Raw genomic sequence first — 22,678 nt, 5'->3', positions numbered from 1 at the left:
AAGGCGCGCTTTGATCACTCATATGGGACTTCTCCATATTAACCTACCCTCGCTCATTAACACGTTCCTTGGAGTAATTACATTTCTGTATGATATACTGACTGAACCCAGCAAAAGCGCGGGCAGTTCAATTCAACGTGGAGTTTCGCAGGAAGACTCCGCCAAACGCAGTATGTAACCTGTCTCAGGGTTTCGTGACGTCAGCGTCTTACGTTCCAGTCACCTTATATACGGCGCCGCTTTCTATCGCTTCACTGAGGCTGAAAAGCACAGGCGCGGGTGCACTGAGAGCAAGCCGCTTCTGTTACTGAGAGAATAGAAACGGGCAATGGATTTCGTTCAGATGTGCCCAAGAGAGGGCCTCGCGAATCGCTTTGATATTCACATTTACGCAAGTATTAGCTACCTTTTTTTACTTGTAGGCTTAGATTCTCTATTTTGATTTCAACATTATTATTATCAATAAGAATATTTTTATCATCATCATGCCACAAATAATTACGGGCGGTACGCACGCACGCCCCAATGTTTTTGGTCATTCAAAAGTTTTACATTTCACGTCAGTACCATGAAATTTGGAATACAGAAAAGTTGAACTGACAAGGTGCTTGTAGGCTACTGACAAAAAACAAAAACGCGCTAAAAGTCGCTGTAATGAGGGAAAACAGAAATAATAACGCATACTCCGATGGATGTCATTTAGCAGAACCACATGCTTGTAAGTGTACTCGCGCAACAAGGACTCAGTGGATCGGACCACGCTGGCAACAGTAGCAGTTGCGTTGTTTATTTTACAAAACAATGAAAACTTAGTCCAAAACAAATAACTCATTCCAGATCCTGTGCTCGCGTTTTGCATGCGTATGACAGTTTGTTGTCCAATGTCTTGTTTGGAATCTTGTATCCAATAACGAACTGGTTTTATACCTCATCATGTGTAAAACTCTGGTTTGCAGTGGAAAGACGCAAATTCTTTTCGACTATGTCTACTTTGCGTGCTCACTATAGGCTATCGTCCACGTATCGTTCTGGGTGTGGAGAAGGTTCAACATAGGCGCAGAATTCAGTGTTTTCCCCCGAACAAACGCGTGCCTATAAAGTAAAGAGATTCTAACTTTTTGGAATACAGCGAACGATGTTTTCGGAGGAGACAAATCAAAACTATAGCTCCAACGCAAGCGGACAGGACCCCTTCGCTTTGCAGGATCAGGGAAGGAACGACACGCTCTCGAGGACAGGGCACAACGTGGTATCCGTGTTTTTGGGATGTATCATGATTTTTGGTTTCCTCAACAACCTGATCGTTCTGATCCTGTTCTGCAAGTTCAAGACTTTGCGGACCCCGGTGAACATGCTTCTCCTCAACATCAGCGTGAGTGACATGCTGGTGTGCCTTTTCGGCACGACCCTCAGCTTCGCCTCCAGCGTTCGGGGACAGTGGTTGGCCGGGGCGCACGGTTGCATGTGGTACGGCTTCATCAATTCATGCTTCGGTGAGTGGCTTTGTGTTTACGAAATTGTGTTTATACGTGAACCACCGGCACGCGGGCTTGCTATTTAGATACAATTAGGCATGCGTGTCTAGAGATTGGAAGTTCCTGTCCAGACATTGGAAACTAGTCTCGTTTTTCAATGCAAAATCCCAGAAAATCTACCGATTAAACCACAAAAAACTACAAAAAAGTCAAGTGACGCAGTCAAAACAATATCCGCGTAGGGCTTAGTACAAGGAATTTGCCCGCTTTTCTGCAACGGGCGGTGAAACAGCCTAGTCTTCTAAGAGACCATTAAGCAGTGCCCCCAAGTCAGGCAGAATGAGCCTTATTTTCCGCTCGCGTTATGAAACATGTCAAATTGCGGGATAAAACTCAACAATATCACTGAGATCTCCAAGTGGAAGGCTAAGATGAGAAACATTCAGCTCAAGTAATTGGAGATCCTTCACACTCAAACTAGGGCTAAACAAGAAGTTCACGAGACAATTCCAGAATCCACTTAGATCACATTTTCACGCTACTAATCTGTACTGACGCAGCAATTTCACGTGGCACCTCAATTTTGCATGGCTCATCAAAAGCGAGCTGTGGTTGAGATGGCTTTCCATTGGACGCTAATCGCGCAGCGCCCGAGCTCTACTATACGTTCTGAATGCGACCTGACCATTACCGGCATGGCTGCTCTGCGCCCTCGAGCGCAAAAGCGTTCACAGCTGTAGTCTGCTGGCGAGGCGTCAGGCTGAAACAGAAACCAGTGAGTGCTGCCGTCTCGGAACAATGGTCTTCAGTCTAGACTTTGTAGCACATGGAGAGTGATGGTGGCAGGGTGAGGGTGGGGTTGGAGGGGCGAGAGGGATAGTAGGTGTGGGGGGGCTAATCTGGTGGAAGACAGGGATCTGCTCCCACTGTGATGTACTAGTGCAAGTGTGTGTGTGTGTGTGTGTGTGGGGGGGGGGGGGGGGGGGGGGGGGGTGGAGCATTCTCAGTCCCTCACCGTGCAGCTGGTGGAGGATTTGTAAGGCTGTGTTTCACACGTGGGGTAACAGAGCTGAGCGGAGCCCTTGTTTTCAGATGGTGGAGAAGGTGAGGCAGCACGTGAGACTGTCAGAGAGGTGAGAGGGTCGTGGGGGGCAGGAGCTGGCGTGTGTGTGTGCGGGCGCATCTGTGTATGTGTGTGTGCATGCGCATCTGTGTTTGTCTGTGTGTGCACGTGCGTGTGTGTGCATCTGTTTGTGTGCACATCTGTGTGTGTGTGTATGAATTCTGAGGGGGGAGTCACTGTCATATGGCTACTTATAAAAAATACTGTAATTTCTACATGGTGAAACCACAAGGTATAAAAATACCCTTAAATAAAAACTGAGAGTGTGCACTTTAACCACGCGTGAATTGTTTTATTACAAATCTAAAATTGTGTATTCCGATGATAATGATGATGATGACATACTTTATTAATTTTGAGAGGGGAAATTCACTTTGTCACCAGCGCAGTCACAAAAATAGAACAGATTTTTATAAAAACAGACAAAGCACAGGATAAGAACACATTACAGTACAGTGGCAAATCTAGAAAAAAAATGGCTGACCAAAAACATTATGGGTGACTTCATTGTATATTACTTTCACACAAAGTGCATGTATGTCATGAATATAAGAGGGTGTGATTGTGATTATTATGGCGCTTCTCCATTGACCAGCATGGCACGTTACAGGACGGCAAGCATTCGTATCCTACCCGTGCCGTGTCACCTGTTGCGCTTCTCCATTACACAACAGACCCGTGAAGGTAGGAGGAGTCATGGGAGGAGTACAGCGTATAGCGTCATAAGAGCACGCCATGGTGGTGACATGACAATAACAATGGTACCATGATAATGGTTCAGCGCACAAAGAGTATGAGTTCAAACACAGCTGATCACACAGCTCGCTCCAAATGGGGCGATGATTCAGACACACACACACCGTTCATTAATTAAGCAATCCACCTAACTTACGGCAACTAATGAATTAAGTCCGTTTTATGAAGAAACCAATGCTAACTTTAAGCACTTTATTCCAAAAAACCTGAACCACGCGCGCGCGGTTCCGTCTGACATTGGTTTATGACCACGTGGGGAAAGAAGCCAGCCAGACAGTTGAGCTAACGATAGTAACCCAGCCACCTATTAGTTAACTGCAAGCCAAAATTACCTTAAATTCTGCACAGAATGGTGGACTATGCTCCCGCAAATGTGCAATGAAGTCTGACGTTTGATTCCTCTTGCAGCCAATCTTCGCATGAACTTTTCACAGGTCACCGTCCTTCCGTCTCTGAGCGGCGCCCATCTGCTTTGTTCCGGTCACCGAAACGTTTACACGCCGCCGAGTTTACATGAAATTACTGAGTCTCTGTTCGGTGGATGCACATGACGCAATTCCCCGGTTTGTTTGCGTTTTTTCGCCTGATCGCTCGATGGTAATTATATCGACCGAAACTCCATTGCGAGATAACTCCCGAACTCCCCAAAAGAGAGCGCCATCTCATGTCTGTGCTAAGCATTACTATTAAACAGTGCATGTACTTGTGAGTAGTGACAACAGCAATAATAATAATGAAATTATAATAATAATAAGGCAGAGGAAGAAACATCAAATACCGTCAGTGCAGCAAGAAGGGAAATTTTATTGGTTTCAGTAGGCGAAACACACACTTTTCTATCGTACTTTAGTTCCATAGTTCAAAACTATATTTTCCGCTGTTGTTCATAGTAGAAGTGAAGCCCCATATTAGCAACGAGGGTTCAGCACTTTAACGGTTAGAACCATAAAAGCGCGTGCAGATGAAACATTCTCATAAAGACCGTGCACCTCATATCTTCGTCATAAAGTAATCCCCCCACCCCCCACTGCGCCTCAATCAGCCGGAGATTTATAAATGGCGCGTGGCAGCCACGCATCTGCTGCTTTCATCACTCTGCTCCGCTTTGTACTTCTGATACGCCTTTCAGTACACATTTTATACGAAGCCCTGCTGAGGTCCGACCGAACGATAGAAGCAAGTGCATCAGACCCTATTATGTTGAATTACGCTTGGAGGTATGTTGTGTTCATTATTGAGAAGGCCCGCTGCGTTCGAATGGATAATTATTTATATATGTACTTCGTTTTCCCGCAAGAAACAATCACTTGCGCTGAAAGGGCCGACCGTGTTGAAGCAGAAAAGACGGTGGGTGCAAAATTGGAACTGCTCTGATGCATAGAGCCAAACAGGTCGTGTTGTGAGAGGGTTATAACTACACAGAAAAGCTTAACAAAGAGGAGGTATGTGCGCAATCGTGACTGAATCACTAGAAAGCATCCGTATTGAGCTAAAAGTGTAGCATAGCAGTTAGCGCAACTGATCTTATAACTCTGGGGTTGGGAATCATATCCTCAGTTGGGGTGCTGCAATTTTACCCTTGAACAAGGCACTTAATCTGAACTGCCTTCAGTAAATCACATTACATTACATTACATTAATTTGGCATACGCTTTTATCCAAAGAGACGTACAATAAATGCAACCTGAAGGTACAAAACATGGTAAATGGTAAATGGACTGCATTTATATAGCGCTTTTATCCAAAGCGCTTTACAATTGATGCCTCTCATTCGCCAGAGCAGTTAGGAGTTAGGGGTTAGGTGTCTTGCTCAAGGACACTTCGACACGCCCAGGGCGGGGTTTTTTGAACCGGCAACCCTCCGACTACCAGACAATCGGTCTTACCTCCTGAGCTATGTCGCCCCTAGGTCCAATAAGCCTCATTTTATAACAGTTCTTCATAGACTTGAACACATTAAGTCCAGTTCACACAGAAAGCATAGGCTAGCTCAAAGAGTTATGTTATATCCAGGTGTGTAAATTGATTGTGTATAATATAGTGTAAATTGTGTCAATAACTTTAGATACGACGGTGTGTGGAGTGCCTAAATGTTGTATAGATATTGCCACTTGCTGCTTCTCTCTGCTCTTCTGGTGGGGAGATAAGGAGTTTGAGAACAATAACTTTTTAACATCCCCCCCTCCCCCGCAACCCCACCAGGCTCACAAGCCAGAGTCCCCCCCCCCCCAAACTGTTTGACAGACATAGACACAGAACTAATGCCAATATCTGGGTGAAGACCATTCACATTCCTCGGGGTGGTTCTTTGTGAGCCGAGTATGTCCTCTTAGTCACAGGCCCTGACTGGGATGGAGAGCTTTTAATATTTAATTCACCTTTAATGACTACGAGACTGCTCTTTCCTCTCTTTGAATCTGAAGCCAGACAATACATATAAAAATAATTTTTTTTTTTCATCAGAAAAGAGGAAACTATCAGGACAGTAAATCTGTGCATTTTATTCAATATTCTTTTTTGAATGTATATTAAGCCCTCTAGCCATATGTTATGATTAATTGATTATGCTTTGGTATCTATTACGCTTCAATAAAATAAAAAAAATAAAAAAATGTTTAAAGTCTGGCTTCCTCCCACAGCCTGTGGGGAATTTTCAGCCAATCACAGCTCTGCTTATGTATTCGGCGTGGAGCCTGACTGGTCCGACGGGATCGCGGTCGTAGCAGCACTGAACTCCAGTTCCCCCTCTCCGCTGCGTCCCTCCTGCTGGGCTCTCATTGGCCGGATGGGGCTTTGCGCGCATGGGGGGGGCGGGGGGGGTCGCGGCACGGATAAACGAAGTGTCCGATTGGCTGAGCCAGCACCCCGTGGAGCAACAGAAACGCTGAGACCCAAATGCCGACGCGCCTCTCGTTCTCTTCCTGATGATTCCCCGGCGCGCCCCGTCGTGCCCGTCCTCGTTGTTCCACAGTGAGTCGGCCGGCCACCGACGTCACGGATTGAATTGATCTGGGGCGGGATGAAGTTCCCCGCACAGGGGCCCAAGAGAAACAGGATATGATGTAATGATGTGCGCAGGTGCCATAGAGGAAATGAGAAATTAAAGTTGGCTAGTTTTGACTTAAGTCATCTGTCATGGGAAAATAATTTAGCCAAAGTCATACAGGGCGACATGTCACCCAGGTGGTCCTGGGTTTGGATCCCGGCCTGGGACTTTCTGTGTGGAGTTTTCATGTATTCTCCGTGTCCATGTGAGATTGCTATGGGTAATCCAGTTTCCTCCCACGGTCCAAAGACATGCTGGTAGGCCAATTGGAGACTCTGCCCATTGCTATTAGTGTGTGATTGAATGGTAAAAGGGGCGACATAGCTCAGGAGGTAAGACCGATTGGCTGGCAGTCGGAGGGTTGCCGGTTCAAACCCCGCCCTGGGCGTGTCGAAGTGTCCTTGAGCAAGACACTTAACCCCTAACTGCTCTGGCGAATGAGAGGCATCAATTGTAAAGCTCTTTGGATAAATGCGCTATATAAATGCAGTCCATTTACCATTCCATTTAAAAGAATGGTGTGTGTGCCCTGTCCAGGGTGTATTCCTGCCTCTTGCCCAATGCATGCTGGGATAGGCTCCAGCCCCCCCTCTTTGAATAAAAATAGCATTACATCGGCTCTTTCCAGTACAGTTCATTAAATACATCTGCATGTGTGTGTTATGAAAACACGACAGAGGAATGTTCCAGAAAGACTCTGAAGGGTCGTGTGACGCATTGCTCTGGTGGCAATGTGGTAATTTGTAACTTATATATAACATGAACAGTGCGCTTTTGATGTGTGTTTCAGTATAACTGCTGTCTGTGACATGAGCATATATATGCCTAATTAATAATTAAATTAATGCATCGCATACACACAAATACACACTCTTTCTGCGGAGATATGTGCTTGGGGAAATTAAATGTGGTTAGTTATGCATAAGCTGGTGTAAATGAGGAATTTAATTAGTCATTCCTTATGACTAGCCATGCAGTGGTTATTCTTATCTGCTGTCAGTGTATAAAGAAACCGTTCATATTAATATTTTACATTTAGATGCTGTAAGCTGAACCAATGAATTGACTGCATCACATTTTCCCTTAGAAACACTGTCGTAATTGAGGTTTACATTTTTTAATTACCAAAATGACCACATGAAGTATCGATGATGCATAATGCTTATGATTTAAGGCTTAACACTAAACTCAAAGGGAAACGGCACACAGTTTAATTCCTGAATTCACAAAATCAGGTTTGTCAAGACAACTTGGTCTCAACGGGCGACTTGCACAGCATGCACGCAGTAGCATTATTTTACGCGTGAGTTCGACCTGCATATTTTTAAAAAATGGTTTCGACTCTACAAACAAGTGCGGTCTCCCACGCAGGTCCCAATGTGCCCTTTCCTTGAACGCTAAGTGCCACTTGTCCTCAACGTCAGCCACAGTGGTAAGGTCGCGAACCTCATCTTAAATGCAGTCTTCCTTTTACAGAAGCTGCATTAATAATATCTGCAATGCCAGTTGAGTCTCCCACATTGTTGTCCCACGCTTGGCGTGACTGTCACGTGACTGTCATGTGACACTCGTGATACGCTTCATGATTATCGCCTGGCTGGTGTACGTTCAACACCAATAGAGCATCCCACGGATCTGTCCCGAGGTAGCTCCAGCTTTGCGATTCTGATGACATAAATGAACTGTGAAGAGCCACAGAAACAGGAGGGAAAGTCGCTGGTATGACGGTACAGTACGCATCAGTCCACTGCTCCCTCCCCCCACCCATGTGCCTGCAGCTCCATCAGCGAGCTCCTACGCTACCAGGCTGTAATGGACCCAGACAGCTCAGACGTGCCCTGTGTGGAGGAGAAGGGCATGGGAAGTACCCGAGGGTGTCCCTGTCGAACGCTGTTAAAATCTAGAGAGAAACCAACCAAGCATACCCAGCAACCTCCCAAAAAACTCCCACCTATTGTCAGTGGACCATCATTCATATAACACAGCAAATAATAATAATAATAATTTAAAAAAACTAAGTACACTTATATGTGCACATTTACAAAAGGACAGTGTTCTACATGTGCATCGTATTTGGACTTTTTAAAACAGGCATACACAAGAAGCCCACATTGAAGTTCACTTCTGAAATCAAAATGGAAGGGCAACCAATGAATTACTGCTTGCGTTTTAAAATGAGCACAAACAGCCAAGAGAGGTTACAGAGTACATTTGAAATGTATGAAACAGCTTCAGAGCAATTTTATTAAAAGTTCTTTTTTCAAACTGTTTCTTTTTTTTTTGTACCCCTTTAAGCAGTTTGAAGGATTTGGGATTATATTGTCCATGTTAGCACACAATGCGTTTTCTATTTCTGTTTTACAAGGGTAATTAATGTATCCCCTGACGCTGCTCTTAAAATACTAGAAATTGGCCTCCAGGAAGGACATGTCTGACATCTTAATGCATTTTTAAACACAAAATGCCTCATCAGCTGAATCTTGCGTTGCAAAATGAAATGACAAACAGTAAAAAACCGAGGCATGTATTCAATGGTTCCCCCTAAGTGTAATTCTGCTTCTCTGTCTTTTCTGTGTTTGTTGGTGTCACAGGTTTAGTTTTCATTCATAAAAAAGCCTGTAGCACAGAGAACTGTTTTGACATTTTTTGATCATAAGGTTATACATCTGAAAATAAGTATGTTTTACACTGTTTCCACTCACACAGTGATGCCTAATACCTGTAAATATTACTGTGTTGCACTGACACTTGTGTGACTTCGTAAGGTATATGCAATACATTAATAAACATTGCATAACTACTTTATAAAGCATTAATAAACAGCTGCAGTGCATTATGCCAGTTAACAGTGAGAATGGCCTATTAATATAAAAAGGAATGAATACGTTAATATTAATATAAAAAGGAGTTAATATATTTATATTAATATAAAAAGTTAAGGCATGTGTCACGTCACAAAACACATTTGCTTTAACCGTTCCTTAATGCAGTGACATATTCAGTGTTATATATGCTTTAGGTAGGAGGGCCCTGTGAAGATACACTTAGTTAAATAGATATAAAAATAGTCTTGTTTTGTACCTTATGGTTTCATTTTACTTCCAAAATGGTGATGTTCTAAGGAAGTGTATTACAATGTATTTCTCTTCTCAAGAAGATCAAAAAAATATCTTTCAGAAGCTTTTTGCTGCAATATTCTTTTATGGTAGGAGTGTTTTTCCCCCCACTGAAGCAGGAGTATCAAGTATCAAAATTCTACCATCGTTGCAGCGTGAAGACTGTTTACGCACAGCTCCTATTGGTCATTCTCAGTGTTCCTGCCCAATCATGCCCACCTCTCTTCCCCCTCAGGAATCGTGTCGTTGATCTCGCTGGCCGTGCTCTCCTACGATCGCTACAGCACGCTGACCGTGTACAAGCGGGCCCCCGACTACCGCAAGCCCCTCCTGGCGGTGGGCGGGTCGTGGCTGTACTCGCTGCTCTGGACAGTGCCCCCCCTGCTGGGCTGGAGTAGTTACGGTCTGGAGGGGGCGGGGACGAGCTGCTCGGTGACGTGGACCGAGCGAACGGCGAGGTCCCACTCCTACATCATCTGCCTGTTCATCTTCTGCCTCGTCCTGCCTGTCACGGCCATGGTGTACTGCTACGGCCGGCTGCTGTACACCGTCAAACAGGTAGGCCCCGCCCCCTCTCCCTTGCCCTGCCCCCTCGTCCCGCCCCCTCCCGCCATCATCGCCAAATAGGCCCTTTTCCCAGCTGCTTGTGTGGATGGTTTGAAAAGTGAGGCCATCAGTCAGACTGTTTCTTCATTTTCATCAACAGGATGTCTTAATGCCTAAACAGCAATCAAAGGTGAATTATCTTTTCGGAAATGGCTTTTCCCTAATTAAGATTATGATTATTTATTACACATTTGTTTTAAAAAAATTATTTTATTTACTTCCTAATTTGGAATGACGATCCATGTACTAGAACAGTGCTTTAGCAGATACTAGACCGTGGGGTCCATCCATGCAATAGAATAGTGCCTAAAGAGCAACTCCCCATTCTGGTTTTGGGGGGGTTGTGTGGGTTCCTTGTTTAATGAAAATCGGTTTTGTGGTGCTTTGCCTGTTGATTGAACAGAAGCACACATGCAGACATGCAGATAATCCACAAAGTGAAACCGTAAAGGACCAGGCTTGGGGAACGCCATTTCTAAAAACGCAAAGCACATATTTGAGGCCGCCTGAAAGTGGGGCTAACTGGTGGGGTGGAGGGGAGAAGGCCTCCTGGCACAATGTCGTTTCATTTCCTCTGGCTGTTATCTCCTCTCCACACCCGTCGTGCTCGCACACGTCACCACGGTAACGCACAAACCCAACGCTGGCGGTTTTCACGCCGTCCCCCAGGGGGCGAGGCCTGCGAGTGGCAGAGGAAGAGTGGGGCTCCCTGAACCCCAAAAACAGCCAGAGCTGCAGGGCTCCTCAGTGGCTCACCAGTTTAAAAATGGGTCAAAAAATCTCGGGGTGCGCCAGGTCAGAACTGTATACAATAGTGTTTTCCGGAACATCTGCACGCCGTAATATGTGCACGGAACATATGTGCACATATTGAAAGAAATAAACATCTCCGATGGCTCATTAAAATGGCCATATGTGCAGTGTTTTGATTCTGTAAATTCCTAAACACAACGTTCGGCCAGATGCTTTGTTTAAAAAATAATAAATAAAAAAAATAAAAAGTAATAAATAAAAATGTGGAATTGTCGGCTGCTTTGCAAAAAGGGATAGAGTTGTAAATGTGTAATTGACACACAACCTCTGAAAGGTGAAGCGAAAATATCACCGGGTTCCTGTAGGGCGGCGCTATGCCAGAAACATGGCACAGTAAGCGCGGGACACAGGCAGACAATGGACAAATGCTATTAGCCATAACTGCTTGCACAGTTTGCAACTACACATTTTGACAGATTAATTATTTTTCAGGCCTGGCAGTTTATTAAACCTGAGGAGACCCTGAACACTTGACCCTACTTTTTTTTTTTTTAATAAGATGGCAACAGATTCATCTTGAGTAAAATACTTAATTTATCACAAAGTCAGCCACAGCAGATATGAGAGGAGAGTTGTAAGCTACGCTAACGAAATGAGCCTCTCTGATACGGCTCTGTGCGCGCGCCTCAGGTGGGGAAGATCCGGAGGACGGCCGCACGGAGGCGAGAGTACCACATCCTGTCCATGGTGATCGCCACCGTGGTCTGCTTCCTGCTGTGCTGGGTGCCCTACGGAGTCGTGGCGCTGATGGCGACCTTCGGGCGGCCGGGCATCATCTCACCCATCGCCAGCGTGGTGCCCTCCCTCCTGGCCAAGAGCAGCACCGTCATCAACCCCCTCATCTACATCCTCATGAACAAGCAGGTGAGCTTCGCGCTGGTGCATCATGGGAAATGAAGTCCAGTCCCTGCAGGTTCTGTGTCCAAGCGGTCATGCTCAGGACCGGTTTACTTTCTATTCATTTTATTATTGTCGTCACTGAGCAGATGCGGTTTTCCAGAGACAGTTAAGATTCTGCATTCACTACTGTAAGTTTGTAAGAGCCTTATGATGTAGCAGCAGCACTGTTAACCCTAGATGTACAACCATCTGGGTCCGTTAAGTTTTCAAATGTAGATGGCAGACAGGATGACAGAATGACACAATTTCCCTCAAGGGTGAATCTGCTTTTGTAAACGATGTACGAACACACGTGTCATGTACAGTATTTTTATTTACAGAGTAGAAAACAATAATTAAACAACGAAAACCTGTAAATTGTATACAAACGGTAATGATCAGTACAAACTCATTTTAATCTCCTCAAAAAAGGATCAAACGGTAAAAACAAATCAAAATATTTTAAATGCCCGGAGGCAGTTGAAATTTGATTCACTTACTAACGATATTACATTTACTCATTTTTATGCCTACCTGTAGTTAAGGCTGTACAAACATGTGCTGAGAAATAGTAAAACTGACTGAATATAACATTTCAAAAGCTGTCTCTGCAGTGCAGTCATTTCATATTACATATGAATACCCAAAAAAAAAAAAAAAAAAATTAAATCAAGTAATGAACCTCACTAAATGATGCATTATTCTATGCATCAAGCAAAAGTGTATCAACTAGTTTTTCAGTAAGAAGACATCTGTCTGGCAGACTGTGTTTTTATAACATTTCCAGAATAATTGGTCTCCAGTGACCAGTACTAAATGACTACAGTACTACTTCCAAAGATATTTATTTGGCACAGTATCAGAATTCTACCATAATAGCAAAAGGCATTATATTGTATTTAAATGCTTCCAAACAAATCGTTGCATTGTGTTCCAATTACCTGACATAATGCCAACTAATTCATTAACTGACACTTTATTTACACAGTGGCTGGAAAGTTTTTTTTTTTTTTAGTTTTTTTTTTTAAAGTCACATAAATGGTAGAAAATAAACACATGGCATCAATACTGACAGACAGGGCAAACGGGAAGCCCTGCTCTTACTTACAGCCTATGTGCACGAGGAGAAAGCCCATCAATTTGTGCTGTACTGGGATTCAATAAACACTTGTCCTTAAAGGATAACTGTCATTTCCATTTTTTTTCCCAGTATCATCAACCCATCCGATGAAAAGACCAAAACCGATAATGTTTCTGTCCAACTCTCAACGAGTTTAGCCTGTGAACAATTAAGAGCCATACTGTAGCTTTGATCAGCAGAATTTACCATTGCAAAGAACCTGGCCCCGTGTACTTTTTACTGAAAGATTTTCTTAAAATGAAAATTATGCCTCTCTCAGCTGTATTTGATGACTTCAGCGCAAAACTGAAATTAATGGCTTTCCTGGTTGAATGCTAAATGGGATAGGAAAAGGTCTAAAAGTACTGAAAGCTGGACAGAAACATTTTTGGTTTTTGGTATTTTCACAGGATATGTTGTTTCTACTGAAAAAATTTAAATGACCAGTGCTCTCCTTTAACTTTGACTAACAATTAATTTCTTCACAGACAGTTGCTTCATTCAACTAAAAAAAAGGTATAATGCTTGTGCTTTCTTTAAAGACAAATTTAAAGACAATTTTGATTGAACATAGGATTACATGACTATATTCTCTTAACACTTCCTTTTTTGTAGTTGTGCGTGCTGTACATGCAGGGCCCAAAGAAATAATTGGAAATAATAATACATTTTATGCTCATTTCAGTTCTTCAATGCTCTGAATTTTGCGTCAGCTGGCTTACGTCCTCTTTTCTCATGGATTAACTGTGTGTGAAAACTACCCGCAAGATACACAACATAGCATCAGATATCAGAATTTGTAACAGACAAGCAGCGATTTGGCTTCCGTTAAACTGAGAAATATAAATCTTTTCCGTTGCATTTGAGAATGAATCCATTGGTAATTCCCTGTTCGTAAAGTATCCACATCCAGGCTGCAAAACAATGTTCTTTTCTATTTCAATTAGATGCGGGCTGTAATATCCAGTGAGCTATTGAATTACTTTGATGGATGTTTTTAAATTAATGGCGCACGGTTCCACTTGAGCACGTGACGACGTTCGAAATGCATTTACCGGCAGCACGAGTCGGTCGAAGGTTTTACGAATTCCGCCCCGAAGACTCAAACCACTTGGACGAGCTCAATCAGACTCTCACCATGAGACGAAGCAATTTCTCCAGACCATTAATGACGGTTTCCAACGGTTTCCTCGGGTGTACAGTAACGACGCCCATTTCCACCTCCACAACCCCCCCCCCCCACCGAGTGAACCTGCTGTGTTCCGAATGGATCTCCCCAGCAGAACACCAGCTTCGTCCTCTGCTTCAGCAGGGCTCAGTATGGGAGGGTCCTGAGCGTCCTGCCCCTCAGACCTTCAGCTTCCCGCCGTCCCGTTTCTAACAGGGATTTTTACCGTGTTCGCCGCATGCCCTGTGTGCATTTTGGGCGACGCGCTCTCTCAATAGGGGCATCCGCGCCGACCGACGCCTCTGACACAGCATCGTTTAAGCCCCGCCTCCTCTTCCCCCGATGACGTCTCGCGGCTGCCCCGCCCCCCCCGTGCCTGTGGGCTCAGACTCGCTGTACTCCCCGTCTTCAGGGGCTGCTCGATTGTGATCTCTACCCCCTGAGCCGCCAGAAGACCAGAGCAGGATAAATCAGACTCGTTCCTCGTGCGCCGGTAGGCTGAAATCTGATCCTGTGGTCTGAAGATAAGTAGCAAGGTGTCCAAAATAGATGAAATCCAGATGTGTGCAGTGTACCATGAGAATATCGTTTTCCCGCCCGCCTTCGTACGTACATATATTAATTCCTCTACACTTAACCTTAACAGGCATTTCACTGTTTTGCACGGATGCCACCCTCATACTTAGCTCGTATTGTGTACTTGCGCACAATTATTTCTCCGGGCCCCACCTATACATATACCAGTGGTCTCCAACCCTGGTCCTGGAGAGCTACAGGGTCTGCTGGTTTTCATAGTGACTCTGCACCTCATGAATCAATTGGAGCAGTTGATTACACAGTTAACTCAACTCACCTGGTGTCTTGGGTCTCAGTTGGGTGCTGATTTTAAGGTGAAAACAAAAACCAGCAGACCCTGTAGCTCTCCAGGACCAGGGTTGGAGACCACTGACATATACGCACATGTTACAAAGAGTAATTACTTGAACCACCAAATTTATGTTGACCACATCTTGACAAAAATTCACATTGAATCTGTCCCCCAAAGGCATGCTCTCAAATAAGTGAGTTCTTTTTAAATTAATACCTCTCCCTCTCTCTCTCTCTCTCTCTCACACACACACACACACACACACACATACAGTGTACACGTGTGTGTGTGTGTCTGCCTATATGTGTATAAAAGCAGACATTCAACACTTAACATGTTTGTGAAGGTATCTCCGTTTGAGAAAAGGTAACATTCCCTTGATGACTGCATCTCTCAGCTTTGAGATTCATTACCACATAAATATAACACTCAATCATCTCATCTTGAATAAGACCAGACAGCACTGACCCCAGAGCCTCACTATAACCATAACCCGCATCCCGGAACAGCCTCACTCTCTGTGGGTTCCTCCTTCATTGTTACATCATCATAAACGGAACACCACCACAAATGACATCATAAGGGCTAGACAGAAGAAGATTCCAACACATTGAAATGCTCCAGGACCATAGAGAATAAAGATCCGCGATGGGGCAGGATGTCGGAGCATGTGGGTAACTCCTTAAAAATGTGTCCCACGCAGGATTTAGGGGATTCTTCAGAGGAGTTCCAGCAGTTCCAACACAACAGGTCTATTTAAGCAGCCCCTCTCCTGGGAGTGGAGGCGTGGTGACCTCTTGCCACAGTTCAGCAGGTTTTTTATTTATTTTTTTTTAAACAGCCAAAAAGTCACTTTACAGTTGAAGCACCTTCCACGACGCCATGTACTTTCCATTGCAGGGCGTAGTGCACACTATGGCCACGTGAAAAGGCATCTTGGTGCCAGATATATAAAAAAAAGAAAAAAATGAAATGAAACATGGTCAGGACGTGGAAAGAAAAACCAACAAACCCCCCCCCCCCCCCCCAAAAAAAATAAACAAACATCACCTTTGACCTAAGATTTAAAGCAACAGCATTTATAAAGGTGCACTCCTCTCAACAGAATCTTGGCATGTAAAAACAAAATACACAGGGGTGTGATGCTTCATGAACTCAACTCCTGAACCAATCAGAGCCCTTCACTGCCCAAAGCAAAACCGTTCGATTGGATCAAATCAGCAAGTCATGGGGACAATGGGGACAGCTGTACCCGTTTACCCTGGGCCTCCAAAGCCTTGACCCCCCCCCACCATAATTCAAGGCAAGCAGCACACACTTATAGGAAGTGGAAAAGAACAAGTTGGAATATTGGAAGAAATAAAAATTGAAAAAAATCTACAAATCACCACCATAACATCTCCTCACACTCGCACAGGTCAGGAACTTTTGGCTTCATTGCACTGTATCGAGGCGTGTGTTAATAATATGTACATAAATGCCACACCCTCTCCGTTACTGCCGAGTGCCATGCCGAATTTTAGGAATCTGCTTCTGAAATTCGTGAAGGGCTACCTCACCTCACACTCACCTCAACAGGACGCAAACTTTACGGATCCCAGCGCAACTCTGGCGACCAGCTATGCACAGCGTTCCAAACCACGAAGCATGTAACTTACTTCTGCGACACCGACCCGGAAGTTCCCTCTCTGCGTCCGACAAGACATACGGGGGGCTCTCAAAGACTTTGTGCACCTTGTGCTGTAGTCTTCAAGTGCACACATCATCGCCTGGACCCAGCAGAGCATCAGACACGCGCGCCTGACATTTTGAAATCATTCATGATGTAAAGCTAACACGTGCTTTGAAGACGGAACGCTGCACACCGTGGGACGTTCTCTCTGGGGAAAGACGCAGGGAGCTTTTTGCAGAAATAATACAGTACGGGACATTCAGCAGCCTGGTCAGCTGGCTGCCCCAGGGGACTAACAGCCCCTTAAATTCCGCCTCGCTCACGGCAGGCACACGCCAGGCACATGCTACGCACACGCCAGGCACACGCTACGCACACGCCAGGCACACGCTACGCACACGCCCGGCACACGCACACGCGGACGGCAGCCAGTGCAGCGCGAGGCCAATCGCGAGGCTCGGAGCTGTGGAAGCAGCGGGCGCCGCCTTCTAATCATGACATGGCCCCTGTCGCGACATGGCGTGGCAAAAACCGGGACTGAAATCTGGCAGCGCGCGCACCAGACCTTTGGGCTCTACGCTTTACACCAACACAACAAAAATGACTGCCATATTGCGAGGAGAAGCAGCACTGCTGCAGGTCTGTGTTGGGCCTGAAAGAGCAGTGTGGAAGAAACTATATCGTGACTGATACAGTGATATGTTGGCAGGGAGGTGCTATGAGACGAAGATAAAGTATTTGAAACTGACAGGTGTAAGATTACATATGTACATTAACATCAGCTTTAAAAAAAAAAAAAAAAAAAAGACCTTACAGTAGCATCCTTCTGTTGACAAAACATGAAATTCACCGTATTCAAACATTTACATCCAGCCATCCGACGCCTACAGCGTCTGATGGTTTAATACGAGTCAAATCGTTGCCCGTTGTCCGGGCTTGTACTGCTGCGGAAGTCTTTGTGACATTCAGCAGGAAACCACAACGCACTTCCAATGCACTTCCAACCTCCCCGGCAGACTTGCAGTGAATATAAAATATTAAATAACACAGATCCTTCCATCCACAAGGGAACAGAGCTTGCCACAGTAAAGCACATCCACATATCCGAGTTACTGCCCCAAGAGGGTTTTCTCTATTGCTATGTTGGCCAGTACGAAGCTCCGTTTTTCAGCTATTACTTTTAATTCGGGCTCAGCAAATGCACCTCAATTCCCTTTCCCTGTACTGGGGGACCAGTTGATTTTTTTCCCCCCTCGTTTTAATGTGATTATTTTTTTTATTTTATAAAAAGGGTGGCTTGTTCCCGGCTGGCCAGGCTCAATCTCACGGGCGAACTTACGATCGCTATCGCTATTCTGCGATCGACCGGGCCTGGACAAATCATGTGACCCCAGGCCATGGCGGATCACCCGTGGAGATTGACCCGTCCGTCACGGGTTATTGCGTCGATTTTCCGGACTCGGTTTTGGCGAGGGGACCCCCCTGATGCGGAGGGAGGGGTCAGGGGTCAGGGGGGTCAGGGGTCGCAGTTGATGGTGCTGAACCCAGGGAGCGTGACCTTGCCCTTCCTCTTGAGGTCCTGATCGGAGCCCGTGTTCATGCGCTGGATCAGCATCTTCTCGTACAGCAGCGGGTGGTAGGCCCCCAGCGTGCAGGCCGCGTCGTAGTACTGCTCGTGGTAGTGGCACAGGTCCGTCTGCCGCAGCGAGGGGATGTACTCGTACACGTGCACCTCCTTGCACAGGGTCATCATCAGGAGGATTCCTGCGAAGAGTCACACACAGGTCACAGTTCAGAGAGATGTCTACATGAGCAGGATTCACACACAGTTCAGCTCTCTGTGCCAGAGAGGGGTCTACATGACCAGGAATCACAGTTTAGCTTCTCTGTGCCAGAGAGAGGTCTACATGACCAGGAATCACAGTTTAGCTTCTCTGTGCCAGAGAGAGGTCTACATGACCAGGAATCACAGTTTAGCTTCTCTGTGCCAGAGAGAGGTCTACATGACCAGGAATCACAGTTTAGCTTCTCTGTGCCAGAGAGAGGTCTACATGACCAGGAATCACAGTTTAGCTTCTCTGTGCCAGAGAGAGGTCTACATGCGCAGGAATCACAGTTTAGCTTCTCTGTGCCAGAGAGCGGTCTACATGACCAGGCATCACAGTTCAGCTCTCTTTACCAAACAAAGAACAATTTGGGAAAATGGGGAAATCAAACATGCGTCCACCACCCTGTGTCATCCTTGATCGTCTGAAACCACCACCGATATGTTAACTTACGGACATGTCCCATTTCCAGTTCCGTAAAGCAAAATATCACAGAACAGCTCTGCAGCGGATGCGTAAAGGAAAGGAATATTCTGCAGTAGCCACAGAGGGAATTCACAAATTCAAACATTCACGAAATGTTTGCCTTTCATGGTGTCGTCATGGGAAAAAAACGAGGTTAATTCTCAGATCCCTGCGGCTAGCGCTTAGCGGCTGGATTTCTCTGACACTGACACCAAAAGGCACTAAGCCCATGTGGGTCACTGCCAGAGCAAGCAAACGTCCAGCAGGACTTAGAGAAACAGACGGTACAGCAGGAAGTAAGCGCCGGTCCTAAAGCCCCTCTTAGCGCTCTCCCACGAGGATGAGCTGATGGGAGATTAGGCCCCACCCACCGCCGAGGGGGGGGAACAGATGTGAGGAACGCTCCTCCATCACACCCCTCTCATCTGACTCTGAACACAACGCCAGTGTCCATCTGCAACGCAATAGAGATGGGACTTAACCACACAAGCTCCCAGTGACAGACTGGGCTCTAACCACACAAGCTCCCGGTGACAGACCCAGTTCTAACCACATAAGGTCCTGATGACAGATGGGGTTCTAACCACATAAGGTCCTGGTGACAGATGGGGTTCTAACCATACAAGCTCTCAGTGACCGACCGGGCTCTAACCACACAAGCTCCTGGTGCCAGACCGGGTTCTAACCACACAACCTCTCAGTGACACACCGGGCTCTAACCACACAAGCTCTCGGTGACAAACGGGGTCCTAACCACACAAGCTCCAGGTGACAGACTGGGCTCTAACCACACAAGCTCCCGGTGCTGACCGGACTCACAGGGCATCCAGCCACTTGGACTTCATTTGCACGGTGACCTGAGAATCTTTTATTACTGTGTCCTGCTTGTGAAAAATGTACTCTAACAGATAATTAAATGAATAAATCGCATAAAGGCCAGGGGGGCCACAGGCCCAGTGCTGTAACTGAAGGGACAGAGAGCCTGGGGCAGAAGCTAGCCTTCCAGTCTTTTTAAGCAGTTAGTCACAGGCACATCCTCCCTTTGGGACTTACCTCCTTGTTCTTTTCAGGGTGCAGGACGTTTTAATAAAACCATAATATGATAAATAATAGATAGTCTGTGAAAAATCGAAACTGTTGTTTCCTGTTGAAACGCAAGGCAGCAGGCACCCAAGCCTGTTTAATGGAGTCTAAAATCTAAACTCCAAAGGAAATATTTGGGTTTCGTCCGTTTTTTCATTCAGAAATCCAGGATGTTGGTTTTCGATACTGACCATTCAACTTATTCCTCCAGTGAATCATGGTATTTCTTATGAAGTTCCAGTTAAGAGGACGTGGAACAACGTTTCTTAATCGTTACTTAATACTTAATCGCACAATTGTGGCCTAGAATTCATTGCGATATGCAATAATAAAATGGAACATGGAGATTCAGTGTCAGTGAATTTATAGAAATATTGGAGCTTGAGATTCCAGACTTATAATGTGTGTGTGTGTGTGTGCTTGTGTGTGTGTGTTTCCAGTTCTACAGGTGTTTTCTTATCCTGTTCCACTGCAAGGGGCTGCTGGTGGTGAACGAAAACTCCTCCATGCCGTCCAAGACGGTCATGCACCTCACCCGTCGTCTCCACAACAACACGGTGTCCTGCACTGGCCAGATCTCCATAGGGGTTAACCACGACCACGGCAGTAACCTGGTAACAGAGTCCAAACACCACAAAGTCCTCTCCTGAAACGCCATTAACCACACACGCAACCGCTTTGAAGGATACGGTGTTGCAGTCTGTTGCGGCTGAAACCGCTTTGAAAATGGCCACCAGACCTTTCCTGCCGTTTCCTAAGCACAAACAAACATCAGAGGAAATCTCATGGAAATGCCGAAAAGACTCTTTTTCTCTCATGGCATTCCGTTTTAAAAATATTTTCATCTTGTGCTCGATTTGTCGTCCGGTTGTGTTTGACCGAACCTTGTAAACCTTGTGCTGTCAATTGATGTGGTGAGGAACGGGTTCATAATGAAGTGCAATACACTCTGGGTTCGACTCTCTCAACCAGCCTGAAACACGTGCGGATGCGCATCCATGCATGCGCATGCATCAGTGCATGTGTCTGTTTGCCCGTCACACGCTCGCAAAATGTCATAATGCCAATCATCATCGCAAACGTGCCGATACTCCCCCCCGTGAACTCTCACAGCGGTTTCTGGCACTCTTCTGTTCGGAAGGACATTCCGGGTTCTAGACTCTTCTGGAATCTCCGGCGAATGACTGACGGGGTGACGTTAAAGGACGCCGACTGGAGGAGAGCGTACCCGCGTCCAAGCTGCCGTCGGTCTGTACGGCCCGTCTGCAAACACGTCACACATCTCCGAAGACATTAATTCGCCTGACCGTGAGAGAAGGGGGCCGTTCCCACAAGCCTGGACTGCTCCCGTTTGCTCGAGGGCAAGGTGACCTTCGCACCACAGAAACCGAACGACTAGAACGTTCCTCCGCACTAAGATTCGTGTTCCACTGTACAGAGGACCCGGGGTCGCCCACACTTGATGAGGACTGTTTTGATAACAAAATATTATTTTTTATGGAAAAAAAATGCTGCTGTTATAATGTCGAAACGTAAAGGTCAAAGGTCAAAGTGTCTCAAATCAAAACCAGATGCAAAAAAGGCTGCATGCGTTGCAAAACAAGTCCGTCTTAAAAAGTGATTTAGTCTCGTAATGAGACAAAAAATCTCTTTTTCCCTGAAGAATAGTTCAGCCTTATTTTACGACTTTTGCAATGTAGGTTATAAGGCCTTGCGGTGCACAAGTGAGTGAATGTAGGGAAAGCCTTTGACTGTATATTTGCTGGTTCTCTGTATGGGGTCCTACTTCCCCATTGTTATGTCTACAGTCCCATAATAAACAGGTGGAGTCAGTTTCACCCAAAATAGTCTGCTTGCCTTATTTTTTTTCCCCCCATTGTTCTTTTTTATTTTATTATTTTTGAACGCGCCATTTAGCTTTTTCTGCGTCTCTGGGTGGCGACGCGCCCATGTCTGGCAGTTGGGGCCCCCACAGAGCGGCAGCACACGCGTGTGACGTTACCGTGCTTCCATGCGCGTCATGCATGCGTGACCCCCCGCCCCCCACCCCCCCACCCCCCCCCCCCGCCTGCCCGCACCATGAACCGTGCGGCTACACTCCCAGCGCGATGCTAACTCAGCACACCTGTCTGCACCTTTTCATCCTTAATGCATAGTTAACTGCTGTCATCAGCAATTTTCCCCCCACCCACAATGCAACGGGGCAGCTTGTTCTGACGGCTTTTTTTGCCCAGGGCTCACGTGGAGGTAGCGCTCGTAACACGAGTTCCGCCGCGGTTCGCCGCGAAGCCCTGGTAGCGGTCGCGGCGAATGCGTAACCCACCCATGACCCCTCCACTCATCAGAAAACAGTTACAGGAGCTGCTGAGCAGGATTTTTCGATGCCACATTCCGATTTAACTCATTACTACTCCAATATACGTGCGTGTGTGTCTCTGTGCATGCGTTTTATGTGAACACCCTAATGAAAATGGAACACACTGAAAATGCTCAAATAGAAGATAATGCAACTTCAAAATACAGGAGGCAACAAACATAATTGCCACTTTCAGATATTGTACTATATGGAAAAAAAAAAAACATTGCTGTGAAATACATTTGTCATCTTATTAATAAACATGCCATATGTACAGTGCAATTAAGTATGTTCCATTACATTAAG

General features: G+C 45.7%; 2 protein-coding genes across 6 annotated transcripts in view; one reads left to right on the top strand and one right to left on the bottom strand.

The window, feature by feature from the left end:
* The first annotated feature begins 699 nt into the window (after nucleotides 1–699).
* Nucleotides 700–21,675, top strand: tmtops2b (teleost multiple tissue opsin 2b). The gene is made up of 4 exons (XM_035392713.1): nucleotides 700–1,493; nucleotides 9,752–10,074; nucleotides 11,566–11,799; nucleotides 20,457–21,675. The coding sequence occupies exons 1-4, from the start codon at nucleotides 1,136–1,138 to the stop codon at nucleotides 20,664–20,666; spliced, it is 1,125 nt and encodes a 374-aa protein (XP_035248604.1). The 5' UTR covers nucleotides 700–1,135; the 3' UTR covers nucleotides 20,667–21,675.
* Nucleotides 9,621–22,678, bottom strand: part of st6gal2a (ST6 beta-galactosamide alpha-2,6-sialyltranferase 2a) — a 45,838-nt gene continuing 32,780 nt past the window's right edge. For 4 of the 5 annotated variants that reach the window (XM_035392709.1, XM_035392710.1, XM_035392711.1 and 1 more), the window contains exon 7: nucleotides 15,797–18,406. In XM_035392709.1, coding sequence (XP_035248600.1) covers nucleotides 18,159–18,406 — 248 coding nt within the window. In that variant the 3' untranslated portion in view covers nucleotides 15,797–18,158. Of the gene's footprint in view, nucleotides 9,809–15,796; nucleotides 18,407–22,678 lie in introns of those variants that run through there. The other variant, XR_004762485.1, reaches the window with a different exon arrangement.

This window comes from Anguilla anguilla, chromosome 15 (assembly GCF_013347855.1).
Source record: "Anguilla anguilla isolate fAngAng1 chromosome 15, fAngAng1.pri, whole genome shotgun sequence".
Lineage (NCBI taxonomy): Eukaryota > Metazoa > Chordata > Actinopteri > Anguilliformes > Anguillidae > Anguilla > Anguilla anguilla.
This window is presented reverse-complemented; position numbering and strand designations above follow the sequence as displayed.

Coding starts and splice junctions, on each gene's coding strand:
- tmtops2b (XM_035392713.1), top strand. CDS start 1,136: ATGTTTTCGGAGGAGACAAATCAAAACTATAGCTCCAACGCAAGCGGA. Junction 10,075..11,565: donor TGCTGTACACCGTCAAACAG/GTAGGCCCCGCC, acceptor CGCGCGCCTCAG/GTGGGGAAGATCCGGAGGAC. Junction 11,800..20,456: donor ACATCCTCATGAACAAGCAG/GTGAGCTTCGCG, acceptor GTGTGTTTCCAG/TTCTACAGGTGTTTTCTTAT.